Source organism: Myxine glutinosa, chromosome 7, assembly GCF_964187855.1.
Source record: "Myxine glutinosa chromosome 7, kmMyxGlut1.1, whole genome shotgun sequence".
Classification (NCBI taxonomy): Eukaryota; Metazoa; Chordata; class Myxini; order Myxiniformes; family Myxinidae; genus Myxine; species Myxine glutinosa.
Genome location: NC_136267.1, coordinates 168868911 through 168894406, shown reverse-complemented (window position 1 = coordinate 168894406; position 25496 = coordinate 168868911). Strand labels below are relative to the sequence as shown.

The 25496-nt window shown below is 42.3% G+C and overlaps 1 protein-coding gene across 2 annotated transcripts in view; it reads left to right on the top strand.

Moving 5' to 3' along the window:
- LOC137413151 (gap junction gamma-1 protein) overlaps positions 1 to 25229 on the top strand; it is an 83495-nt gene extending 58266 nt beyond the window's left edge. For both annotated transcript variants that reach the window (XM_068098546.2, XM_068098545.2), the window contains one exon: positions 20833 to 25229. In XM_068098546.2, the coding sequence (XP_067954647.2) occupies positions 20866 to 22098 (1233 nt within the window). In that variant the 5' untranslated portion in view covers positions 20833 to 20865 and the 3' untranslated portion in view covers positions 22099 to 25229. The remainder of the gene's footprint in view (positions 1 to 20832) is intronic.
- Positions 25230 to 25496: the final 267 nt, after the last annotated feature.

Below are 25496 nucleotides of genomic sequence, written 5' to 3'. Positions count from 1 at the left end.
GCTGTTAGTTTGTTCATGGTCCATGTTGACCAATGACCATGTTTCATTCATGCTCTTTGTTTGTTCATGCTACATGTTAACCAAGTTTCATTCATGCTCTTTGTTTGTTCATGTTACATGTTAACATTGTTTCATTCATACTCTTTGTTTGTCCATGCTACATGTTAACCAAGTTTCATTCATGCTCTATGTTTGTTCATGCTGCATGTTAACCAAGTTTCATTCATGCTCTTTGTTTGTTCATGCTACATATTAACCATGTTTCATTCTTGCTGTTAGTTTGTTCATGGTCCATGTTGACCAATGACCATGTTTCATTCATACTCTTTGTTCATGCTACATATTAACCTTGTTTCATTCATGCTCTTTGTTTGTTTATGCTACATGTTAACCATGTGTTTCATTCATGCTCTTTGTTTGTTCATGCTGCATGTTAACCATGTTTCATTCATGCTCTTTGTTTGTTCATGCTACATGTTAACCATGTTTCATTCATACTCTTTGTTTGTTCATGCTACATGTTAACCATGTTTCAATCGTACTCTTTGTTTGTTCATGCTACATGTTAACCAAGTTTCATTCATGCTCTTTGTTTGTTCATGCTGCATGTTAACCATGTTTCATTCATACTCTTTGTTTGTTCATGCTACATGTTAACCATGTTTCATTCATGCTCTTTGTTTGTTCATGCTGCATGTTAATCACGTTTTATGCATGCTGCTTATTTGTGTTTATTGCTCCATGCCAAACACGTTTCATTCATGTTGTTTGTTTGTTCATGCTCCATGTCCAAACATGTTTCATTCATGCTGTTAGTTTGTTCATGCTCCATGTCCAAACATGTTTCATTCATGATGTTGGTTTGTTCATGCTCCAGGTTAACCAATTTTCATTCATGTTGTTTGTTTGTTCATGCTCCATGTCCAAACATGTTTCATTCATGATGTTGGTTTGTTCATACTCCAGGTTAACCAATTTTCATTCATGTTGTTTGTTTGTTCATGCTCCATGTCCAAACATGTTTCATTCATGTTGTTTGTTGGTTCATGCTCCATGTCCAAACATGTTTCATTCATGTCATAAATATTCTCTGAATACTTTTTTCTGTAATCCTTCTTTTCTTTACCTTTGCACTTGTGTAAATGATGGACAAACCTGTGATACTTGTTCATAAGAAGCTTTTTTAAGGCCATGTAACTTTCTTTAGAAAATGTCCCTGTAATTGTCTACTTGTACTCTTGATCCAGACTCCTTGATGTCAAACACAGCATATTTAGAAGTCCATCTATTTATTACACGTGCACGGTCCTTGATTATTGGATTGGCACAAACAAATGGGTAAATGTGACTCATATCTGCACTCGGAGAAACAAAAAGAATAAAGATATGGCCCTTATTGAAGAAATATATCCTTGTTACAAATCTGGCCAAACTGAATAGTTTCTGTTGTCCTGATGGAGGCTACACCCTTCTAGATACTATAGGTATATACCACACAAGGTCGCAAATACCACACAAGGTCACATGATCGTTTTAATGTGAACAATGCAAAAAAATTGGATTTCAGAGTTTCCCTATATGTACAGTCACGTGAAAAAGTAAGCACCACCCATGTAAAGTTTTGACTTTTTCAACATATTTCAACATACAGCTATTTGATCTTCATTTCAACAATATTGATCGATAAAGGTGATATAATACAACAAATATCATGAAACATTTACATTTTGTAGTCCATTGTATAATTTAAATAAACAATAAATGCAAATTTCACATGTGGAAAAAGTAAGTACACCCTTGGCTCTAATAGGTGGTATTGCCCCCTTTGGCAGAAACAACCTCAAGTAGACGTTTCTTATAACTGTCTACCAGTCTCTGACGTCGACTGGGAGAAATTTTTGCCCACTCCTCCATGCAGAATTCTTTCAGCTGTGCGATGTTTGAGGGGTTTCTTGCATGCACAGCTCGTTTCAAATCCCCCCACAACATCTCGATGGGATTTAGATCCGGGCTTTGACTTGGCCATCCCAGAACCCTCCATTTCTTTCTTTTCAGCCATTCCTTGGTGGATTTACTGGTATGTTTAGGGTCATTGTCATGTTGTACGGTCCACCTTCGGTTCAGCTTCAACACTCTGACAGATGGCCTTACATTATACATTATCCTCAAGCACCCTCTGGTACAATGAAGAATTCATAGTGGATTCTATGATGGTGAGTTGCCCAGGCCCTGATGCAGCGAAGCTGCCCAAACCATAATATTTCCACCACCATGCTTTACAGTTGGTATCAGGTTCTTGTGGTCAAATGCTGTCTTTGGTTTCCGCCAAACATGTCTTCTGGTACTGTGGCCAAATAGCTCTACCTTTATCTCATCTGTCCAGAGCACATTATTCCAGAAGTGCTGGTCTTTGCCTAGGTGTTCATTGGCAAACTTTAGTCTTGCACTGATGTTCTTTCTGGACAGCAAAGGTTTCCTCCTGGCACACCTCCCATGTAGATCAAATTTGTGCAGCCTCTTTCTAATGGTAGACTCGTGCACTTTGACATCAACAGTGGCAAGAGCTACCTGTAGGTCCCGTGATGATATTCTGGGGTTCTTTGAGACTTCTTTCAGCATCTTGCGGTCTGCTCTTGGGCTGAATTTGCTGGGGCGGCCTGGCCTGAACAAGTTGGCAGTTGTTTGGAATCTTCTCCACTTGTAGATGATCTTCCGGACAGTCGAATGATTGATTTCAAATTGTTTGGAGATCTTTTTAAATCTCTTCCCAGACTCGTAGGCATCTATAACCTTCTTTCTGAAGGCCTCAGAGAGCTCTTTTGATCTAGGCATGGTGCCGCCGCACACTTCAACAACAAAGAGCAAATCAAACGAAATGTCTGAGGTTTAAATAAGACAGGTCCCTCCAAGACCCTCTCTAACGATGTTCTAATCATTTGCACCTGCGCTGGTGCACCTGATTCTAATTTTAGGTATTTGAAGTAGTGATAAATGTAGGGGTGTACTTACTTTTTCCACATGCGAAATTTGCATTTATGTTTATTTAAATTATACAATGGACTACAAAATGTAAATGTTTCATGATATTTGTTATGTTACATCACCTTTGTCTATCAATATTGTTGAAATGAAGATCAAATAGCTGTATGTTGAAATGTGTTGAAAAAGTCAATACTTTACATGGGGTGTACTTACTTTTTCACGTGACTGTATATATATATATATACTGGGGGAATTGGTGCCAAAAGGCATCTCCAAACAAGTCAGGAGTTTTGGGATGGGTCTGTGGAATGAGTTGGCAGGAGAGAGAGAATTCCTTTGAAAGCCACAAGATAGTGAGTAACTTGGTGGTTTCACTGTCCTGCGAAGTGTGATGCTTCACATTTATATAAATAACAAAGCTTTGTGTATTTTGTTATCAACATATTGATAGGATTCCATTGATGAACGGATTGAACTTAACATGAGGTGTGTGATTGGTTACATGTTCCTTCTCTATGTTTTATCTGTGAGCACATGTTGTGTTTTTTGAATGTCTTTATAAAGGAAAAGTGTTTGGTTACTTAGGCAGGTTAAGTAGTCATTTTCTTGCCTTTTGTGTGCATGGTCGAGGCTCGTGGAAGAGTAATTAGAGCAGAATGCAAAGGAACAAAATGGAAAGTTGGAAACACCAAGAGTTAGGTCGAAGTGAGATCAAGGGGGGGGGGGGGGGGGGGAGGGAGAAGGGCACATGGGTGTGAAATAACCTGGAAAAAGGGGAATGCTTGGGAATGGGGGGGTCTGGGCTAGAAGAGACATGAATCATTTGGGGATAGACTACACTGAGGTCTGAATGATGTACACCTGTATTGGTGTACCATCGACGCAGAGCTAGGAGAGATGCAGGGTATTCGATGCGGATGATTTGCTGATTTGACGGAGGCTGTGTTTTCACGTGTCTGTTTGTCTGTTTGTGAAAATAATATCTCAAAAAGTTGTAGGCGGATGCGGACGAAACTTGGTGGACAGTTTGGGTGTGTGACAAGGATGAATCGATTTGATTTTGCTGAGGATCCGAATCCGGATCCGGATAAGAGAATTAAAAAAAAAATTTTAAATGATTTTTCATCATTGAGTGACAAGGCCATAAACGATATATAGCATGATATTTCAAAAAGTTGTGGACGCATTATGACAAAACATGGTGGATGAGTTGGTTAGATGACAAGAACAAGCCGATTCGAATTTGGTTCGGTAAGAAATACCCAGACCCGGCATATCAGTGGATACAAGACATAAACTGTCCAGCCTGGCGGAGGTATGCTCATTACCAACTACCGTTCTAGTTTATAATAGTGAGGCTGAGCTAGCTGTGAACAAGCAGATAAGATCAATGAAACCTGATTTGAAGTGAAAGTTTAAATTAGCAATGATATATATATATATATATATATATATATATATATATATATATATATATATATATATATATATATATATATATATATATACATACATACTGTACATATTGTTACGGATCTCAGAGACGGCACTCCCCTTAGCAAGGGGGTGGTTAATCCCCTTGGCCTGTTAAGCTGGCCGGCTCTGGTCCTGGTACTTGTAACGCTCTTTTGCGGGGTGGAATTGATCAGGGTTATTGGTCAAGGTGTTCTCCCGAATACCTTTACCAATCCCTCCGCAAAACAGGGAGACAAGTACCGCTCGAACCACGGACAAGATGGTATTTGCCGAGCGGTTTAGCAATCCGCGATTCGAGCCGTTATCAATTGACTAAACCCGATTCCGAGCATTGGCCAAATCGTGCCACAGGTATTCAATCAGGGAAAAGACCAAAGTGATCGGGGAAGAATGAAACCAAAAGGGTAAGAAATAACAGACATTTAGTAATTATTCACAAAACCAAAGAAGAGGAGGAACGAAAGTAATATACAGAAGAAGAAGAAGACACAGGGCAAACCTTAAAACAATCTTATATTATACCCCAGACAACAAACAGGACAGACAACAGACTTACACAACAAGGGAATAGCAGGCAGGAATCACTGGACGAAGGAGAAGGGTCCGTGCAGGTGAGAGGGTAGGACGGTCCGGGCCGGTGCGCAGCGTCGAAGGTGGCTCCAGTCCATGCTACGGGCTCGAGGCGAACAGCCAGTGGCAGCTCCACGTATTCGTTTTCACACACACGGTCGGACAATGTCAGTTGACTTATTGTATTGTGGTCGCCGTCACGGACCCACTCACCGGATCACCTCTCTCTCTCTCTCGTGCCTTCTCACCGACTCTCCTATTCAGGTTGCACCTTCTCACCCAACTCGTACCTTCTCTGTAAAAAGGCTTCGCGCCCGCGCTTATATTGCGCGTTGCAAATCAATGCGTGCTTCATGGAGCCACGCCCACGATGGTCTTTCGTCAGCCCTGGTTAGCTGGTGTGGGCTCGCTCGCCCCGCCTCGGGTGGTGCGTCGGCGTGCCACGCCCGTGATCTGGCAGCTCCTCTCCCTTCTTCTCCGAGATGAAGCACATGGGCAATGGCGTCTTGTGGGGAGTTAGAAAACCACTCACACCGCTTTTGAAGGGAACTTTGGAGCCTACTCTTATTTCATTAATGCAACGCAGATTCAACTACTGGGAACAGATCCTTAACTGAAACACATAATAATGAAATAACTACGAAGAGGTCCTATGGTTCGCTACGTGTTGTTCATGGACTAACTAGGGTGCGATCTTTAACAAGCCAATTTATGGGAATATTTACAGGGGGACATTTATAAGGGATGCATTTACTAAAATTTACTAGTGAAGGTTCTAAAAACCATAACAATATTTAAGGCTCATAGAGGAGCTTTAAGAGGTAATTCGTCTAGAGTGAAACCAATTCCACTGATTCTATTCACCCTGCACTGACATCAACACACAACATTAGGTGGGAGGGGTGGGGCAGGGGGGAAGCTGGGAGAGGTGGGGTAGGGGGGAAGGTGGGAGGGGTGGTGTATGGTGGAAGCTGGGAGGGAGTGAGGCAGGAGAGAATCTGGGAGGGGTGGGTAGGAGGGACGCTGGGAGGTTGTGGGGCAGGGGGGAAGCTGGGAGGGGTGGGTAGGGGGGACGCTGGGAGGTTGTGGGTCAGGGGGGAAGGTGGGAGGGGTGGGTAGGGGGGACGCTGGGAGGGAGTGTGGCAGGGGGAGATCTGGGAGGGGTGGGTAGGGGAGACGGTGGGAGGGAGTGGGGCAGGGGGGACGCTAGGAGGGAGTGTGGCAGGGGGGGATCTGGGAGGGGTGGGTAGGGGAGATGGTGGGAGGGAGTGGGGCAGGGGGGAATCTGGGAGGGGTGGGTAGGGGGGGACGCTGGGAGGTTGTGGGGCAGGGGGAAGGTGGGAGGAGTGGTGTATGGGGGCATCTGGGAGGGGTGGGTAGGGGGGAAGCTGGGAGGGTGTGGGGAAAGAAATTATGATTCTGTTATGGGAAAAGAAAATGTGTTTTAAACTCGGAGAGAAAATGTGTTTTAAACTCGGAGAGAAAATGTGTTTTAAACTCGGAGAGAAAATGTGTTTTAAACTTGTTTCGATGTCGCAGTGTCGGGAAAGGAAAGATGAAGAGTGCACGCATGATTTTGTGCATAGTTGAGGCTTACCTGCATAAGGATTATATAATTAAGAACGTTTTCTGTGTTGCAGTACGAGTACTTGGGTGCTGATAAAAGTCATCCAAAGAAATCAAGAGCAAACTTTTCATGAGCAATGCGTTTTGGAATTAGTCGGACAAGGCGACAGATTATTGTTGATGTTTCTTCCAGCACTATAAAAATAAAGTAGATCAAGTAGCCAAATTACCCCGAATCAGATAAAATGTGCGTTGCAGGAAACTCATATTGCTCTGCTTTGTTGATGCAGCTGTGCCAATTTAAATTCATCGAGAAATTAGCTTTTTGTTCGCCAAAAGGGGTTCTATACTTCTGGCTGAAGCTTGTGGAACCATTACGAGAAAGACTATTAGGAATTATTGCTTCCACGATTAGTGTTCCAAAAATAGAATTATTTCAAGTTCCTCCTAAAAAGTGACACGTGCAACTAGATAAATAAACTAGAGTCGTGGAACATGTGAACGGTGGTTGATAAATCATGATGTAGTCAGAGATATTGGTGTTTTTGTTGTGGGTAAGCCTGCCGTGAGCCGACCAGAAAAATGCCTTTGAAACCCCCGACAGGTTAACTAATAAATAAAAACGCTAAGCACGTTCTCAATCGGAAATATCAAAAACATGTTGCCATTATGTGCATGATTGTTTATTGTGTTGATGAAGTACAATAACCTTTGGTTTTCAAAAACATTAGGCCATATTTGTTGGTATCCTGCTCAAAATATATCTACCATGTAAAACACAATGTCAGTTTGTACTGATGTCTGTCGTCTTCGTAAGGGTAGTTTTTATAGGCCAATCTTTTAACACGAATGTGTGTTCACTGCGGACTATTTTTGAGGATAAAACAAACTCGAAAAACATTTCCCATGAAAGATTAATTATGTCTCTTATATTGGAATTGTAGACGGTAACTTGCAAACCAAGCCTCAATGGCGGTGTACGGAAGTGTTTTTAAAAATAACAATAAATACAAGGCACGTTGAGATGAAATTCACTGCACGTGATGTGCAACGCGTGCAGAGCAAAACGAGTGTTGATTTACGTCTGTAGGATGTCTAATAAATAAAGAAGATATAAGCACATCTGATACTAGGCCGAGGCTTCAGAGTTTGGCACGCTCGTGAGGCTGCACCATCAATAAACTGTTCCAACCTGTCATATTTGGTGGGATTTTTACTGGTATATACATATATATACATATATATATATATGTATATGTATATATATATATACAAGGGGCAGTCAATAAGTAACCTTAAAATATTTTTCACACTGTTATTTTTCAACATAATCTCCATTGCGTTCAATGCATTTTTCCCAGCGCTTTACTAAGGCCTGGATTCCTCTGGAAAAAATATATTTTGGCTGCTTGTGGAGCCATTCGTGCACCGTCTCTTGGACCTCTTTGATGCATCAGAAAGTGATTCCACCAAGCGCCTCTTTAAGTGGCCCAAATATGTGGTAATCCAAGGGGCGAGGTCTATCGAGTAGGGTGGATGAGGAAGACACTCAAAATGCAGGTCCTCGATTGTTGCAGATGTAGCGCGGGCAGTATTGCGCTGAGCATTGTCATGCTGCAGTAAAACACCAGTAGTGAGTAGTCCATGATGTTTTGATCTGATTGCTAGTTTCAGATGATTTTTGAGGAGGTCGCAGTATGATGCACTGGTGACTGTGGTCCTTCTGGGCATGTAATGCACTACAAGTGGGCCTCGGCTATCCCAGAAGAGCCTCAGCATCACTTTTCCAGCGGACGGTTGTGTGCGGAAATTTTTGGGCTTCAGTGAAGTTGAATGGCGCCACTCTTTGCTTGCCCTCTTCTTTTCGGGCTGAAAGTAGTGGACCCAGCTTTCATCCCCAGTCACTACTCGCTATAATAAAGCGTCACATTCTGTTTCGTAACGTCGCAGGAGTTCTTCACATGCGTGCACTTGCCGTTCTTTCATTTTGGGTATAAGTTGTCTTGGCACCCACCTTGCAGACACTTTGCGGAACCCCAGCACATTGTGAATGAAATGGTATGCTGAACTATGGCTAATGTTCAATTCGGGGACCTCTTCATCCAGCATAATACGATGGTTTTTCCTTAGCACGCGCTCAACTCCTGCAACCATTTCTGGTGTTTCGGCTATTGTGAGGCCGGCCCGAGCGAGCAGCGTCTGCCACACTGGACACTCCACTTTTAAACTTCCTGTCCCAGTCGTACACCTGCTGCAGCGATAAACATGCGTCACCATATTGCATCTTCATTCTGCGATGGATTTCACTGCGATTCACACACTCACTTCCCAGGAAACGGATGACAGAACGTTGTTCCTCCCTGGTGCAGGCTTCTAAGGGAGCCGCCATCTTAGAACTGCTCTACTGACGTCATACGCTCAATGGTGCCATATCTAAAACAGGCAAAACATGACTCTTACCCATAGATATAACAGATGTCCTCTACAACTACACGCATTACATTCTCGAATTTATATCGCCATTTTAAGGTTACTTATAGACTGACCCTCGTATATATATATATATATATATATATATTGTTACGGACACGACGTAGATGTTATGATGGGCCGAGCGGAATGGCCGCCGTGTTCGCACAAGTTACCCGATTACACTCGAACGTTGGCCGAATCGCGCTACGCTAGATCAATTAAGGAAAGGACACAACGGCTGGGATTAAATGACACGACACCAGGGGTACAGTTCTCAAGACCTCCGGAGGAGGTTATAATATTTGTATGCGGAACGTTTAGATTACAAGGACAAGAGGTACAGCATAGGAAGGTGGGCACTTATCACGGTCTTATAGTAGCCCCGACAGACCACAGATAAACAGGACAAGACTGACTCACACAGGGATTGATGGCAAGGAAGGGCAGGTAGTCGATGGACAGCACAAGGTGCACCTTGGCTCAGGGACAGGATCCACACGGTCCGGTCCAGATATCCGGGGAGGGATCGTCGTGCTGGAGGTGGCGTCTGGTTCTCTTCAAGCTGGGGGCGCATCTCCCATCACCTCCGGTAAGTGGCTGCCTATATCCAGCGGGGAGTGACACGCCCTCGGCTCGTTAGCTCCGCCCCAGATGGAATCGGCCCGCCGCTTCTTATTGGGTGCGGGGGGGTTACCGGGCTCCGCCCTTGACGAGGAGCTGACAGTCAGCCCCTTCGTGGTAACCCCGTAACCTGGAGGTAACCTGGAGCACATGGGCAATGGCGGCTAACCGAGCCGGAGTGAGGACGCCCACTCCCCGCACCGCCGCCGCGCCGCCCCCGCTGTGGTTGTAGTTGTTGTTGTTGTTATAGTTCCATGAGATGATGGGAGGATGCGGAGATGAGGTTGTGGGGAGGTATTGGGAGGTCCTAAACTCACTACTGGTGCCATACAATCACATTCTGGTGCAACGAAGAGTCAGAATTAATGGAAACGAGTCCTTAACTGACATAGACTAAGAATAACTAGTAAGATGTCCGAAAGTTGTCTACGTGAGATGCGGTGGACCTGGGCACGACATTTAATGGGGGAAAAAGGGGAAGGTCGGTTCTACAGAGTGTTGTTTACAGACAATGGGACTAGGGAATGGGGGATTGGGGATAGTTGGGGAGTATTGGGGAAATAGGGGAATATTTACAAGCGGATATGGATGGAGGCCAAATCCCATATCCGCAACATTATATATATATATATATATATATATATATATATATATATATATATATATTGCTGCAGTTTTGAGATTTGTACAGTAAACTTAATAATGGTTAAAGGTTTGCCCCCAATAGTTAGTCACACGAGCAACATGTAGCATCATTTGTAGTATAGTTATGTCTTAGTATATGTGAGAGTAGGCCCCTTCCAGTGTTAATCCTGCGTTGTTGTAAAGATAGGAGGATATGCCCTACTTCCTAATCGGCAGACGTATTGCATCATCGGCAAGCCATGCTTTCGAATAATGCAATCAGAACACCTAAATTCATAATGCAATCCATGTTGGATGTGAATTTTCTAGATTTGGAACAATAGCTAAAGGATATTTCAAAGACCTATCAGGAAATTCTGTATTGATTGATACTAAAAGTGCCCAAGGAGAGTTTCCGCCCTGGCCGAAATCCATGTTAAGGTGTAATGCTTTGTTAAGATAGCTAATTGTGGCATTTTTCCAAGGCCACTTCTAATAACAAAAGTAACAACAACAATAATGATAATAGCATAATAGCCGGCGAAGCCGGTTTGTCAATAAACGCGTACGTATTATGTCGAAAACCAGATTATGCCTTGGCTTGAGAATTCCGAAGCTCAATGGAGGCCGCCATCTTGCGGATGCGGAAGTATGCATAACAAATTGAAAAACGTTCAATAGGAGTTTCTTTCACCCGTCTTTGTTTGATTCACAATGTTATGCACCTCCAATTTATTATTAAAATACTTTAAGACCAACCTCAGCCCGCACGGGCCTGGTTATCTTCAACGAAAAGTGTCACCAAACACCGGAACCAATGAGATTCGGGCATTTGTAAAAAATATTTCTAAAACCAAATCACGCAATGGAGGCCGCCATCGACCGGATGTGGAAGTTTGCATAAAACAATTGCGAAAAAGTTCAATAGGAGTTTGTTTCACCCGTCTTTCTTTGATTCACAATCTTATGCACCTCTAATTTGTAATTAAAATACTTTAAGACCAACCTCGTTATCTTCAACGAAAATCGTCACCAAACACCGGAACCAATGAGATTCGAGCATTTGAAAACTATTTTTAAAAAGCTTATTACGCGTTTCGGAGGCTGAAAACGGCGTCAAATATTCTAAAATTGATGAAGAATTATTTTTTAGAAATCTCGCGGCCGTAGGGGATAGTTTTTCACGGCCAGAAATACGGTACAAGCGGTTTACATAAAGAAAGAAAGCTCGGTTTGATTAACGACAGTCACACATTTCCGTTGCAACGGCGCTATCGTCTGATCTGTCGGCACTGATCTTACTGCAAGCTAACTTCTTCTGGTGGAGGAAGCTGCCGTGCCCGGAGAGAACCAGCCCTGACAGCGACTGAAGTTAGAAGACTACACACATACTGTGAAAACGTATGTTAAGCCCAGTTTAAATTTCTTAAAATAGGCCCTGAGCTAGCACATTGTATAGTTACTTCCTTAAGCTTCTTGTGACATTTATTGTATGTAGGTATTGGGGAGGACTGTCTGCTCTTCTCTTTTACCAAGTCTTACCAGGTACGGTACCTACACTGACCTACTATCAACTACCTAACCTACTGATGCCATCGTGATGGGTAAAATAGTGGCAAGAGGCTTTGGCTTCACCGGCTCATTGCGGCTTTGCAGTCGGTACTAGTATTAATGTTATTACAAAACAGTATTAATTCTAATAATATCCCCCTCCCCAAGCGGGGTTTCTCCTTGGACAATGGCTGTGTTAATGTTTATAAATAGCTTATCGTGGCATTTCGTGAAAGCACCACTACAGTACTGGATGTAAAAAAATATTATTAATCACAAACATGTATGATTACCTTTTAAAACAGTCGCAATACTGCTGTTTAACACTAAACTGAAAGTGAGGAAACCCAATGTTCTTGTGGCATTATATGAGCCTAGATCTACTGTAATCTATGTACCCCAGAGAGGATAATCACATGACCCTACCTGCTGCTCCCACAGGGAGTGGATGCACTAATCTATCTATAATTCCAGCAATCTCTGTGTGAATGTCTGTGTGTCTGTGTGTATGTGTGTATGTGTGTATGTGTGTATGTGTGTCTGTGACCGCTGTTTCTCGACAACCACGGGTCCGATATACTTGCAACTTGCCAGGTATATTGCTGGGGACCCGAGGATGTGCCTTTTCAAGGTTTGAAATTAATCGGACAAGTAGTTACCGAGCTATGTCCAAAAAACGATTCAACCAATCAGAGAGCAGCGAGCTATCACGTGTGCCGAACGTGGCGAACAGACTCTGCCTCGGACGGCACATTTGAGAGCGTATTCATTTATTTCACGTTGGCAAACTATGTTGGCGCTATGTTGGCGTTAAACTATGTTTTAAAACTAATTAAAACTAATTTGCGATTCATCGTAACTGCGATATGCGACCTTCCGGAGCTCCTGTGAGAGCGTGCGCCATTACGGACCTGAGGATGTGCCTTTTCAAGGTTTCATATTAATCGGACAAGTAGTTACCGAGCTATGGCGATTTAGCCGTTCGCCGTTCGCTTTGCGAATGGACCAAACCATTTCATGTAAATAGAGGGGGGGGGTTCTACCGTACTCGCAAGCCGTTCGCTTTGGCTTTGCGAATGGACCAAACCATTTCATGTAAATAGAGGGGGGGGGGGATTGTCACCGTACTCGCAAGCCGTTCGCTTTGGCTTTGCGAATGGACCAAACCATTTCATGTAAATAGAGGGGGGGGGATTGTCACCGTACTCGCAAGCCGTTCGCTTTGGCTTTGCGAATGGACCAAACCATTTCATGTAAATAGAGGGGGGGGGGGGATATAATTTTAGATATATATATAGTACGGGCATGCCCTAGTTGATTAAATGAGGGCAATAAATTCTGCAATCTATCCAGTAAATGTTGCAGTGGGCCCCCTCTTCAGCGTGCTATAAGACTCTGCAGTTCACAAATAGAGTTATGGCAACAGATAGCTGTAAAGTTTGATTACAACAACAATTCCATGGTGATCCTATCTGAGCTGTAAAGTTTGGTTGAATAACTATTTACATTGTGAACCTCTTTTTCTCAAAAGTGCATATTGAAAAAAACAATCTTTGGCATCTTCGAATACATCGCCTTCTGCACATAATTGTTATTTTGTGCTGTTTCAGAAATATACTGTTATTTACATCATACCTGTAAAGGTCTCGGCTCATGAAGGAGCTGATGAAAAATCGCAGCTGGTCCGCAAACTACCAAAGGGTATGGTCGGGGAAGGGGAGAGGGGTTGGATATACAAAAGGAGGAAATAAGGAACAAAGAGTAGCAATGGCCCAGAGAGGGACATTGGTGTCTGAGCATGTTGGACGTTGGGTCGTGCAGTTCCTCCATCCAGTTCATCAAAGCTAACATTTCCGGACCAGATCCTTTGTGTCTTTATGTTTCCTTTTGTCCGGTGCTTTTGTTTTGGTCCAATTTCCCATTTAACCATACCTAGTTGTGGTGTATCGTCACGTGTGTGTTCCTGAGAGATCCGGGCCGACTCGCCCAGGCCTCAGATCTGTCTCTGCTTCATGCCGGCTGTCTTATTCTGCTTTCTTTCACCAAATCGTTGTCCTTTGAGCTTCCTCATCTCCATCTCATCCCCCATCCTCACTTCAGAAAATAATTTTTTATTGTCACTCCAGAAAATAAATAACGAGCTTGTTCTGCCTGTAATTTCTTTCCTCATTCATTCCTTATCCCTTCCTTTTTTGAACACCTCAAAACTGAATCTTGATTGAATAAATTGCTTTTTTCTTTAAAAGCTTTAAATAATATTTTAAAATGCTTCATTCTCATTATTTCTGTCAGGAACACATTTTGTGGTCTTCTTCATCAAGATATATTCTTATTCTTCTTCTTCTTCTTTACAAGACATATTTGCCAAAAATCTATTACTCTGAAACGCTTAATTCATCGACCATCCCCACAGACTAACAGCACAACATTCCTCCGTGTCTTCAACGATTCATTTCACCGCTCCCATGATGTCTGCTGTCTCCATATATCCTGCTCGGGAATCATGAGATGTCCAGTTGGCAGAGGTACACATGACCAACAATTCTCCTTCACATCCATTAAGTGTCAAACCTCTCCATGTCAGCACTTTTCCCCACATCACCTACATGTCCCGCTCCTCCCAACTCCACCCCTTCTCTATGTCCCCTTCTTCAGCATCCTTCCACTTCCTGTCCCCTCTTTCTGCATTCCTGCTCTCCCCACCCTTTAAAAGCTTTCCCCTCACCCTGCCTTATTCGATCTTCCTCCTCACCCTGGCTTCTTTCATCTGACCCCTCACCACCCCTCCTCCCACCATACCCGTCACCCCGCCTCCTGCCATCTTCCCCTCGCCCTACCCTCTCAAAGATTCTCCCCCACCCCATCCTCTCCAAGCTTTCTCCTCACCCCACCCCCACAAAGCTTCCCCTCATCTCATGCCTCCTCCAATCTTCTTCCTCACTCTGGCTCCTCCCATCTTACCCCTCACCATACCTCCTCCTACCTTATCAGTTGATCTGCCTCTTCCCATCCCCCACAAAACATCTGGCCAACCTCAAAAGACTGTCTGGTAGACCCTTGCATCTACTTTCTTAACAATCCTCTTGGAGCAGTTTAGTCTCAAACCTTTGGGCCTTCAAAGCCAGTGGCCGACTGGGCATCTTTCGTTGTGCACAGTCCAGTCCGTTCTGAACATACCTGAACATATACACCACCAAGGTCTTCATCTGCAGCTTGATGGAGTATTTATCTTCCCTCTGGGCTGGCAACTGCCTCACACCTTGCTCAGCCTGACAATGTGGAACCAATGCCTTCAATATCAATGGAATCTCCCATGATGAAACTGAGTCTCTGGGCCTATCTCTTTCACATGACAGACAGGTCAGTGATCGGTCTATCCTCTACCTCCTGCTTCCTGGTCTTACACCCTCTGCTATCCCCATGCTCTGTCTACCCCCTAGGTCCCAGCAGGACTAATGCACTCTGCCAGCAATCCCTTTCTGCAAAAAAGGATTTCTAGGATTTGTAGGAAGACACAAAAAAGGATTGTACTGCAGCCAACAATCCTATTGGGAATTCGGGGGTTGGAGCTCTGTTAAGCTCATGCCTATTTGGTGGGACCCATGCAACTGTTTAGCCAGAAGAGCCTTTTAAAATTTAAATTGTTCCTGGCTACCCCGAGAACTGTTTTGTATACCACAGACAGGTTAATGTGTGGCAGGCATTCCCTGTAGGTCAGAATGCATGCAGCAAGTTGATCTGGCACTTGCTTCCTGGTTCCCACTACAGTAATGGGATCTCATAGCAACATATACATGTGTGTGTACACACACACACACACACACACACACACACACACACACACACACACACACACACACACACACACACACACACACACACACACACACACACACACACACACACACACACACACACACACACACACACACACACACACACACGATCCCGGTGTGTACCCCGGCTTAAAATAGGTACACCGTATCCCTGCGCATCGTAAGAGCGTGACCAAGGGTTGGCGTCAGGAAGGGCATCCGGCCATAAAAACATTGCCTCAAACAGGGAATCATGATTGTCGTGGGGCCCGCAAGGCTAACCCCCGCTCTAGCGGGGAAAAATGGCCTTGAAACGATCATTCATTCATATATATATATATATATATATATATATATATATATATATATATATATATATATATATATATATATATATATATATATATATATATATACATATATATATAAATATACAGTATATATATAAATATACAGTATATATATATATATATATATATACATATATATATATATCCAGATCGATGTCCAGTTATACATCGATCCTTCTTTTCTTTCATTTTTCTGTGAAATATTAAAATGCCATACATAATGAGTTTTCTATTATATTGCAGAAGTAGGTGTACATGTACAATTCATCCATCATCTCTAATTATCATCAGTTGTCATCATGTACATATCACGTTTGTCCAATATGTCTGCAGTGCCAACACCTGCAAGTTTATGTAATGTGCAATTAGTGTCCAAAAGGGACTGGAAAATTGGCTGCACTGCACATGTGTACAATTCTTTCATCTGATCCAATTGTTGTCTATAATGTGTACACACATCGCGCTTGTCCAACTCTTGTCCCAAAGAATACATCACACCCAACATGTCTGCAATTTGTTGGTACATACAGTCACATGAAAAAGTAAGTACACCCCATGTAAAGTTTTGACTTTTTCAACATATTTCAACATACAACTATTTGATCTTCATTTCAACAATATTGACAGACTAGCAGAAGTACCCGGCATTGCCGGGCGGGGGAGGGGAGGGGAGGAGGGAGGGGAGGGGAGGGGAACAGGGGGGGAGGGGAGAAGAGGGGGGGGGAGGGGAGAAGAGGGGGAGGGGGAGGGGGAGAGGTGGAGGAGAGGGGGAGGGGGGAGAAGAGGGGGGATGGGGAGGGGGAGGGTGCGGGAGGGGGGTGGGAGGGATGGGAGGGAGAGGGCGTGGGAGGGATGGGAGTGGTGAGGGGGTAGGAGGAGGGGGGAGGGGAGGTGGGAGGGGGGGGAGGGTGAGGGAGGGGGGTGGGGTGATGGGGGAAGGGGTAGAGGGGGGAGGGGAAAAGGGAGGGGGAGGGGGAAAAGGGAGGGGGAAGGGGGAGGGGAGAAGTGGAAGGGGAAGGGGTAGGGTGGAGGGGGAAGGGGAAGGGGTAGGGTGGAGGGGGAAGGGAAGGGGAGGGGGAAGGGGGGGCAGTCAACAATGACGTTGCAGTTCTCATGGTCGGAGAGCAGCACAACAATCGCGACATCGTCCTGCATCTTCGCAAGTGCACGAAGCGGATTTTGGAGACTCACCGATCCTGTGACCCACGCCCTCCAGTACCGGCGTTGCCGGGCGGGGGAAGGGAGACCCGTACATTCCCAACCCGTACATTCGCCCTCTCGACTCAAGCTCGTATTCGATTCGTATTCGAAATCGAAAGGGGAAAGGGGATATCCTTCGTATTCGAATTCGTAAACACGAAATATGAATTGAAATTTAATTCATATCGCACAAAATCGACACCAAACACGATCGCATAAAGGTGAAAAAACGCAATTGCTTTTCGCCCTGAATTACGTGCAAACGTGTGACGTGTGACGGGATGGAACATCACGTGATCACTCTGAGCGAATCAGCGAGCTGTTCTGGCACTGGCTGAGATTAGCGGGTACTTCGCTGAAATGCACTGAGGTAAATATGAATAAAAAATATGGATCTCGTCAAATATGGTCTCGGCCATGTTCGTCCCAGGCTCAATGGCCATGTCTATGCCAAATATCAAGCACGTGAGCCTCTCCGTTTCGGAGTCTATCGGTAACATTACACACACACACACACACACACACACACACACACACACACACACACACACACACACACACACACACACAAACTGTGTTTTATATATATAGATAAAGGTGATATAATATAACAAATATCATGAAACATTTACATTTTGTAGTCCATTGTATAATTTAAATAAACATAAATGCAAATTTCGCATGTGGAAAAAGTAAGTACACCCCGACATTTATCACTACTTCAAATACCTAAAATTAGAATCAGGTGCACCAGCTCAGGTGCAAATGATTAGAACATCATTCGAGAGAATCTTGGAGGAACCTGTCTTATTTAAAACTCAGACATTTAGTTTGGTTTGCTCTTTGTTGTTGAAGTGTGCAGCGTCACCATGCCTAGATCAAAAGAGCTCTCTGAGACCTTCAGAAAGAAGGTTTTAGATGCCTACGAGTCTGGGAAGGGATTTAAAAGGATCTCCAAACAATTTGAAATCAATCATTCGACTGTCCAGAAGATCATCTACAAGTGGAGAAGATTCCAAACAACTGCCAACTTGTTCAGGCCAGGCTGCCCCAGCAAGTTCAGCCCGAGAGCAGACCGCAAGATGCTGAAAGAAGTCTCTAAGAACCCCAGAATCTTATCACGGGACCTACAGGTAGCTCTTGCCACTGTTGATGTCAAAGTGCACGAGTCTACCATTAGAAAGAGGCTGCACAAATTTGATCTACATGGGAGGTGTGCCAGGAGGAAACCTTTGCTGTCCAGAAAGAACATCAGGGCAAGACTAAAGTTTGCCAATGAACACTGAGGCAAAGACCAGCACTTCTGGAACAATGTGCCCTGGACAGATGAGTCAAAGGTAGAGCTATTTGGCCACAGTACCAGAAGACATGTTTGGCGAAAACCAAAGACAGCATTTGACCGCAAGAACCTGATACCAACTTTAAAGCATGATGGTGGAAATATTATGGTTTGGGGCAGCTTTGCTGCATCAGGGCCTGGGCAGCTCACCATCATAGAATCCCCGATGAATTCTTCATTGTACCAGAGGGTGCTTCAGGATAATGTGAGGCCATCTGTCAGAAAGTTGAAGCTCAACTGAAGGTGGACCTTGCAACATGACAATGGACCCTAAACATACCAGTAAATCCACCAAGGGTTGGCTGAAAAGAAAGAAATGGAGGGTTCTGGAATGGCCAAGTCAAAGCCTGGATCTAAATCCCATTGAGATGTTGTGGGGGGATTTGAAACGAGCTGTGCATGCAAGAAACCCCTCAAACATCGCACAGCTGAAAGAATTCTGCATGGAGGAGTGGGCAAAAATTTCTCCCAGTCGATGTCAGAGACTCGTAGACAGTCATAAGAAACTCCTACTTGAGTTTGTTTCTGCCAAAGGGGGCAATACCACCTATTAGAACCAAGGGTGTACTTACTTTTTCCACATGCGAAATTTGCATTTATGTTTATTTAAATTATACAATGGACTACAAAATGTAAATGTTTCATGATATTTGTTATATTATATCACCTTTATCTATCAATATTGTTGAAATGAAGATCAAATAGCTTATGTTGAAATATGTTGAAAAAGTCAAAACTTTACATGGGGTGTACTTACTTTTTCACATGACTGTAGTACATATAGACTTTATTAATTTTTTTAACAAATTAGATTTCACACATATGCTCATTATCTTACGTGTTTTCGTTTCCAAGGTACACAGAAAACTTTATGTACTGATGGGTTTTAACCAATATATGCAGGGCGCCCCTTCATATGAACTTTGCTGGAGCATTACTTGGTTGCTCCTAAGAACACAAAGGCAGTCCAGCATGCACATGAGATATTTTTTCGAATGTCCCTTCTTTTCTATACTTTGCCACATTGCACATACCATATACAAAGGGGTCTTTTCTATGCCCCTTGCATTTTTCACAAGATACATTTTAAATACGAGCAAAATGCATTTGTTTATCACACAAGCCTTTAATGAAGACGATATAAAACTTGAAAAAGAAAGGGGAAAAAATATTCAACTCAGACAGGATTTGACCTCACAATCCCCATCTTGGGAGTCTGATGGCTTATCCATAAGGCCATTGGGCCACCACGTTGGAATTAAGAAAAATTTTTTTTTAAAGGGGTATAAAGTGTGTATGTATGTATATTTACATGTATAATATACCAGTAGAAGCCGAGAAACAATTTTTCAGTCCCCATGCTAAAGTTGCATGCAGAGAAACCGTCCCAAAAAAGGGAGGGGTGCTTTGTGCCTCCCTTTGATTATTCAAGATGATATAAAAGACTTCAACAAGTATGAAGAAAATAAATATTCAACCCAGATGGGACTCCAACTGACACTCCCCAGCTTGGTAGTCTGATGCTTTATCCATTAAGCCATTAACCCAGCATATTAGATTTGGGTAATAATAATAATAATAATGATATATATATATATATGTATATATATATATATATATATATATATATATATATATATACACATAATTTTAAAGCAAAAACTATGGCACTTAGGTGGAATTTGTTGTGAAACCCATTAAGTAGACGTATTGGCCGATGTATATTCCAAGTTTCAGCTAGTTTCGATGTATAGTCCTTGAGATATGAGCGCAAACACATTTTGGGTGGATGGACGGACAGATACCAACGTGAATTTGAGGGTTTTCTTAATAAAACTCAAGAATGCAGAAACAGACCTTAGTGAAATTTGGAACATATTACCTCAACGTACAAAGCATTTACTTCTGAAATTTGCATTCCATTTCGTCCAGTAGAAGCCGAGAAACAATTTTTCAGTCCCCATGTTAAATCTGCATGCAGAGAAGCGATCCGTTATATAAAGGGAGGGGTGCTTTGCGCCTCCCTTTGATATATATCCATAAAGTTATTCGCTGTTTTTAACACGGATGTTATAAGGCTACAGGGTGACAAAATCAACACTCCAACTTGTATACTTACAATATTGTACACACACTTAATGATTATATCATTTATTCCCTCCCTCTGTAATGTTAATAAGAAACAAAAACTTTTGCTTAAGTTTCAAAAGCTTCTAATTTACCTTTCTAGTCATCTTGCTGATCACCTATTTGTGTATTCTTTCAGGAAATTTCGTGAGAGAGAGCAGAAGGCTCCAGTATGAGTTGGAGTTTCATCACAACTTTGCTGCAACAAATCGACAACCATGCTACATATGTGGGGAAGATCTGGTTCACGACCTTTCTTATCTTCCGCATTATGCTCACTGCGGTTGGTGGTGAGACCATCTATTACGATGAACAAAGCAAGTTTCTTTGCAATACATTGCAGCCAGGTTGCGACAATGTCTGCTATGATGAGTTTGCTCCGATCTCGCATGTTCGCTTTTGGATATTCCAGACAATTTTCGTATCGCTACCCTCTGTAATATATCTAGGTTTCGCCATCCATCGGCTGGCCCGAGCAAATTCTGCCACTAAAAACGTGGACCAAGCAAGTGTACACTGCAAGATGCCAATGTTTAACCGACATCAACATCGGCATATTGAAGACACAGAAGGAGATAATGAGGAGGACCCCATGATTGTAGAAACGACTGAAGAAAATAAGAATGATGAAAAAAAAGGAAACAACAAAATCAAGAAGCATGACGGGCGGAAAAAGATCAAAGAAGAAGGGTTAATGAAGGCCTATGTGATGCACATCTTTGCAAGATCAGCATTTGAAATAGGCTTTCTGTTTGGGCAATACCAACTTTATGGCTTTTCTGTAATCGACAGATTTGTGTGCAGCCGTGACCCATGTCCCCATGACGTTGACTGCTTTGTCTCACGTCCAACCGAAAAAAGCATTTTCTTGATCATTATGTACGCTGTGACATTATTATGCATGTTCCTTAATGTGTGGGAGATTTTGCACCTTTGTTGTGGTTCATGCAGAGACAAAAAGCAAAAAAAACAATTGCAGCAACAGCAAAGAAAACAAAATGAGAACTATACCAATCCACTGTCATACGGCCATGGCTTTCATCACAACACCCCTAATGCACCACCTGTCTATGACTCCCTCCTGAAGCCCTCTCAAGGTAATGCTCAAAATGAGAAACTTCCCATTGGAGCCATACCACATGGGCTATACCCCGGAATCCCAAATGCGAAGCAGGGACAAGTTGGGCCGGTTAAAGCCACAGCACCATCTGTTCCCCTTGCACTGCACCAAGCCGACAACAGTGTTTTCCACAACTCTCTCTGCCCATCTCCAGTTGACCCAAGCAATAACCCAGTGGCACAGAATCAGGCAAACCTCGCTCAAGAAGCAGCACAGCAGGCTGCACAGCAGGCTCCACAAGCAGACAAGTCTACTGGTGACAAACATTCTTCTGTCTGGATTTAGGCTTTTTTATGCTAAAATCGAACAAATTATTTAGTGGGTGTAGGGAAGTGTTTAAGGCCCCCCAGAAAAAAAATGATTTCTTCAATATGCCAACAGGATTAGCATGCCGGGTACCCCTGCTAGTTGTTTATAAAACAAGATATTGACGACAGGTTTATCTAACTTTTTAATTGTTTACAATGTACCAAAGGACTAAATTATGAGCCAAATGTTTTTGTGTGAAGCATCATGAGAGAACAGAGATGAAAATCCAGATGGGATGCAAGGGGCATTGAAAAATGACTTTTTTCGTTTCCACTTCAAACATGATCTCTCTGCTAGATATTTTGGGATTTACCGAATTTATTTACCTTGAATGAAGGTAGATTTCTTCCAAAGTTATAGAATAGCGCATGTGCCTTTATAAGTTTTTTTTTAGTTAAGAACAAACATTTTAAGAACATTTCAGTTAACAGTTAAGAATATTTCAAAATAAGCACAATTTTATATTCAGATCATTCCAGTACACAACTAATTGTTCTTTTTCATGAATTTTTTTTGTATGCATTCCAGAATAAAACAAACTTTATCATTATTTTTGTATACTAAGTCGAGGCTCATATAAGAGCTAAAATTAATTAACCATGCATTTCATTGAAACTTAAAGTGTATTATAAATCTGGTTTCAAGCTTCCAACAGGAATAGGGCTGCCTTTGCACATTTGTTTAATTCCTTCATCTGTTTCTATTTGACAATACAAAGTGTTTTGTTTCATTATTATGTTGCAAAGAAAGCATATGTCGATTAAGAATGAATATTTGAACGTTTAATTACAAATGTTTGGAACAAAATATTTTGTAAGCATTTTCTATTTGCATTTTTGTACGTCAGCTATATGAACATTTTTTAAAAGTGCTTTAAATAATATCTTCAAACTTTATAGTAATGGAAATCACACAAAAGAGTAGAGTGTACATTGTATTGATGATATTTTATGACTGTACTTGAAAGTGTAGCAGAGAGTAGCAAGACAATGGAGAACTTAAAGTGTGCCAAGATGCCCCCCACCTCCTCAATCCCAGTTATATCCCACTGTAACCTCCTCAATCCCAGTTATATCCCACTGTAACCGCCTCAATCCTAGTTATATCCCACTGTAACCTCCTCAATCCCAGTTATATCCCACTGTAACCTCCTCAATCCCAGTTATGTCCCACTGTAGCCTTCTCAATCCCACTTATATCTGACTGTAACCTCCTCAATCCCAGTTATATCCCACTGTAGCCTCCTCAACCCCAGTTATATCCCACTGCAACCTCCTCAATCCCAGTTATATCCTACTATAACCTCCTCAATCCCCGTTACATTCCACCATAACCTACTCAATCCCAGTTTTATCCCACTATAACCTCCTCAATCCCCGTTATATCCCACTGTAGCCTTCTCAATCCCACTTATATCCCACTGTAACCTCCTCAATCCCAGTTATATCCCATTGTAACCTCCTCAATCCTAGTTATATCCCACTGCAACCTCCTCAATCCCAGTTTTATCCCACTATAACCTCCTCAATCCCCATTATATCCCACTGTAACCTTCTCAATCCCACTTATATCCCACTGTCACCTCCTCAATTCCAGTTATATCCCACTGCAACATCATCAATCCCAGTTCTATCCCACTGTAACCTCCTCAATTCCAGTTATATCCCACTGTAACCTCCTCAATCGCAGTTATATCAAACTGTAACCTCCTCAATCCCTGTTAAATCCCACTGTAACCTTCTCAATCCCAGTTATATGTTCATATCTTGAATGTCTGCATGAGAGAGCACGTCTTGCTGACTGTAGAGCAGTAATTATGAAATGAAAACTATCCAGTATACAGAACAAAAAAAAAGAATCAAGGATGTATACACAGTATATATATATATATATATATATATATATATATATATATATATATATATATATATATATATATATATATATATATATATATATATAAGGGGAGGTTGAGTGGGTCATCTTGTCCTACCTTTTCCGACAGAGTATCTTGCCCACTTTAATATATTCAATGACTGCCCTGTTTTAAGAGGTCATTAATTGAAATCATAGAAATAATGACCACTACAGGCACCTCTTCCTCATACTCCCAATGCATTTTCCCATCCAACAACCAATAGTAGAAGGAAAATGACACTGCATTATCTAGGAAATAACCACTGTACAAAGTGCTTTAAAATATGCCACTCATATGAGAAATACTCTGGAGAGATGGATAGCCACAGCCGAAGAAACAAAGAATAACTCATATTGACTGTTACATTTACTTTCTTGGTCTCATCATTTCATAGGATAACATTCACACTTAAGGACTTTCTTTGATTAAAGTATGACTTTGTGTGTATGTTAAGGGATGGGAACACACCTGTCTTGCTGCATGTTTGAGTTTTGAAATACTGTCGATTTGTGTCGGTGTTTATCGTCAGTACAAGAACAACTGCATTGTTTGTACAATCGTAGTTTTGTCGAAGAATTAACTTGGAAGGTAGAAATAAATAGTGTACATGTTTGATGGCAGAAGGAAAACTGAATGAATGAATTTGGCTGAAGAACAATTTTTATGAAAGGTTTACACGGAAAAATAATGGTGCAGTTAGTTAACGTTAAATCATGAATACAAAGTAGGCTCTCATGAAGATCAATTGATGTTTTCCATGGACTATTCATAATCAACTTGGATTTGTTTCATTTCAACTTGGATTGTGTAGGATTCGTTGTTGAAATTCAATTTTTTTTGTTTTTTGTTTTACAATCCTCCAAGTGTCATGGAAGAGCTTATAGGACATAGTTCACCTTTGTTCCAAACACACAGCAGCTACTTGTAAGTACTGTAAGTGTAATCATCACTATATTTCATCAGCACTCATTTGATGTTGTTTTCAGTTTGTGTTGTAAAAATGAACAAGAAACATAACCGGATGTTGCATGTCTTTGTCGACAAAGGATAAAAATGTTACAGATGTTGTTTTGATTCCACTTGGCTTAGAACGTGCAACTGGAGAACAGATTTGAGAGGTTTCACTAGTTTCACTAAAATTTTCTCATCTCTGTAAAGAAAAGTTGAATAAAACAAAAGAAGTACTTGCCACTGTGTCTTGCAAAGTTTCTTGTCAATGTCGTACACTTATTCCATTCATGGGAAGCAACCCAGCTTTGATATAAAGAACCTGAAAGCCATCCCTAAATATAATTGTGAAGGAGCTGGGGCTCCCACGTCGATCGGAAGAATGGACGCGACAAAAAGCTGGAATTCACCCGAGTTGCTTTAATCAAACCAAACACTCAGGCACTCTGAAAAGCCCGTTTATCGGGCAGCAATATATATACATATTATCCCGGAGCGTTTGCCCAGG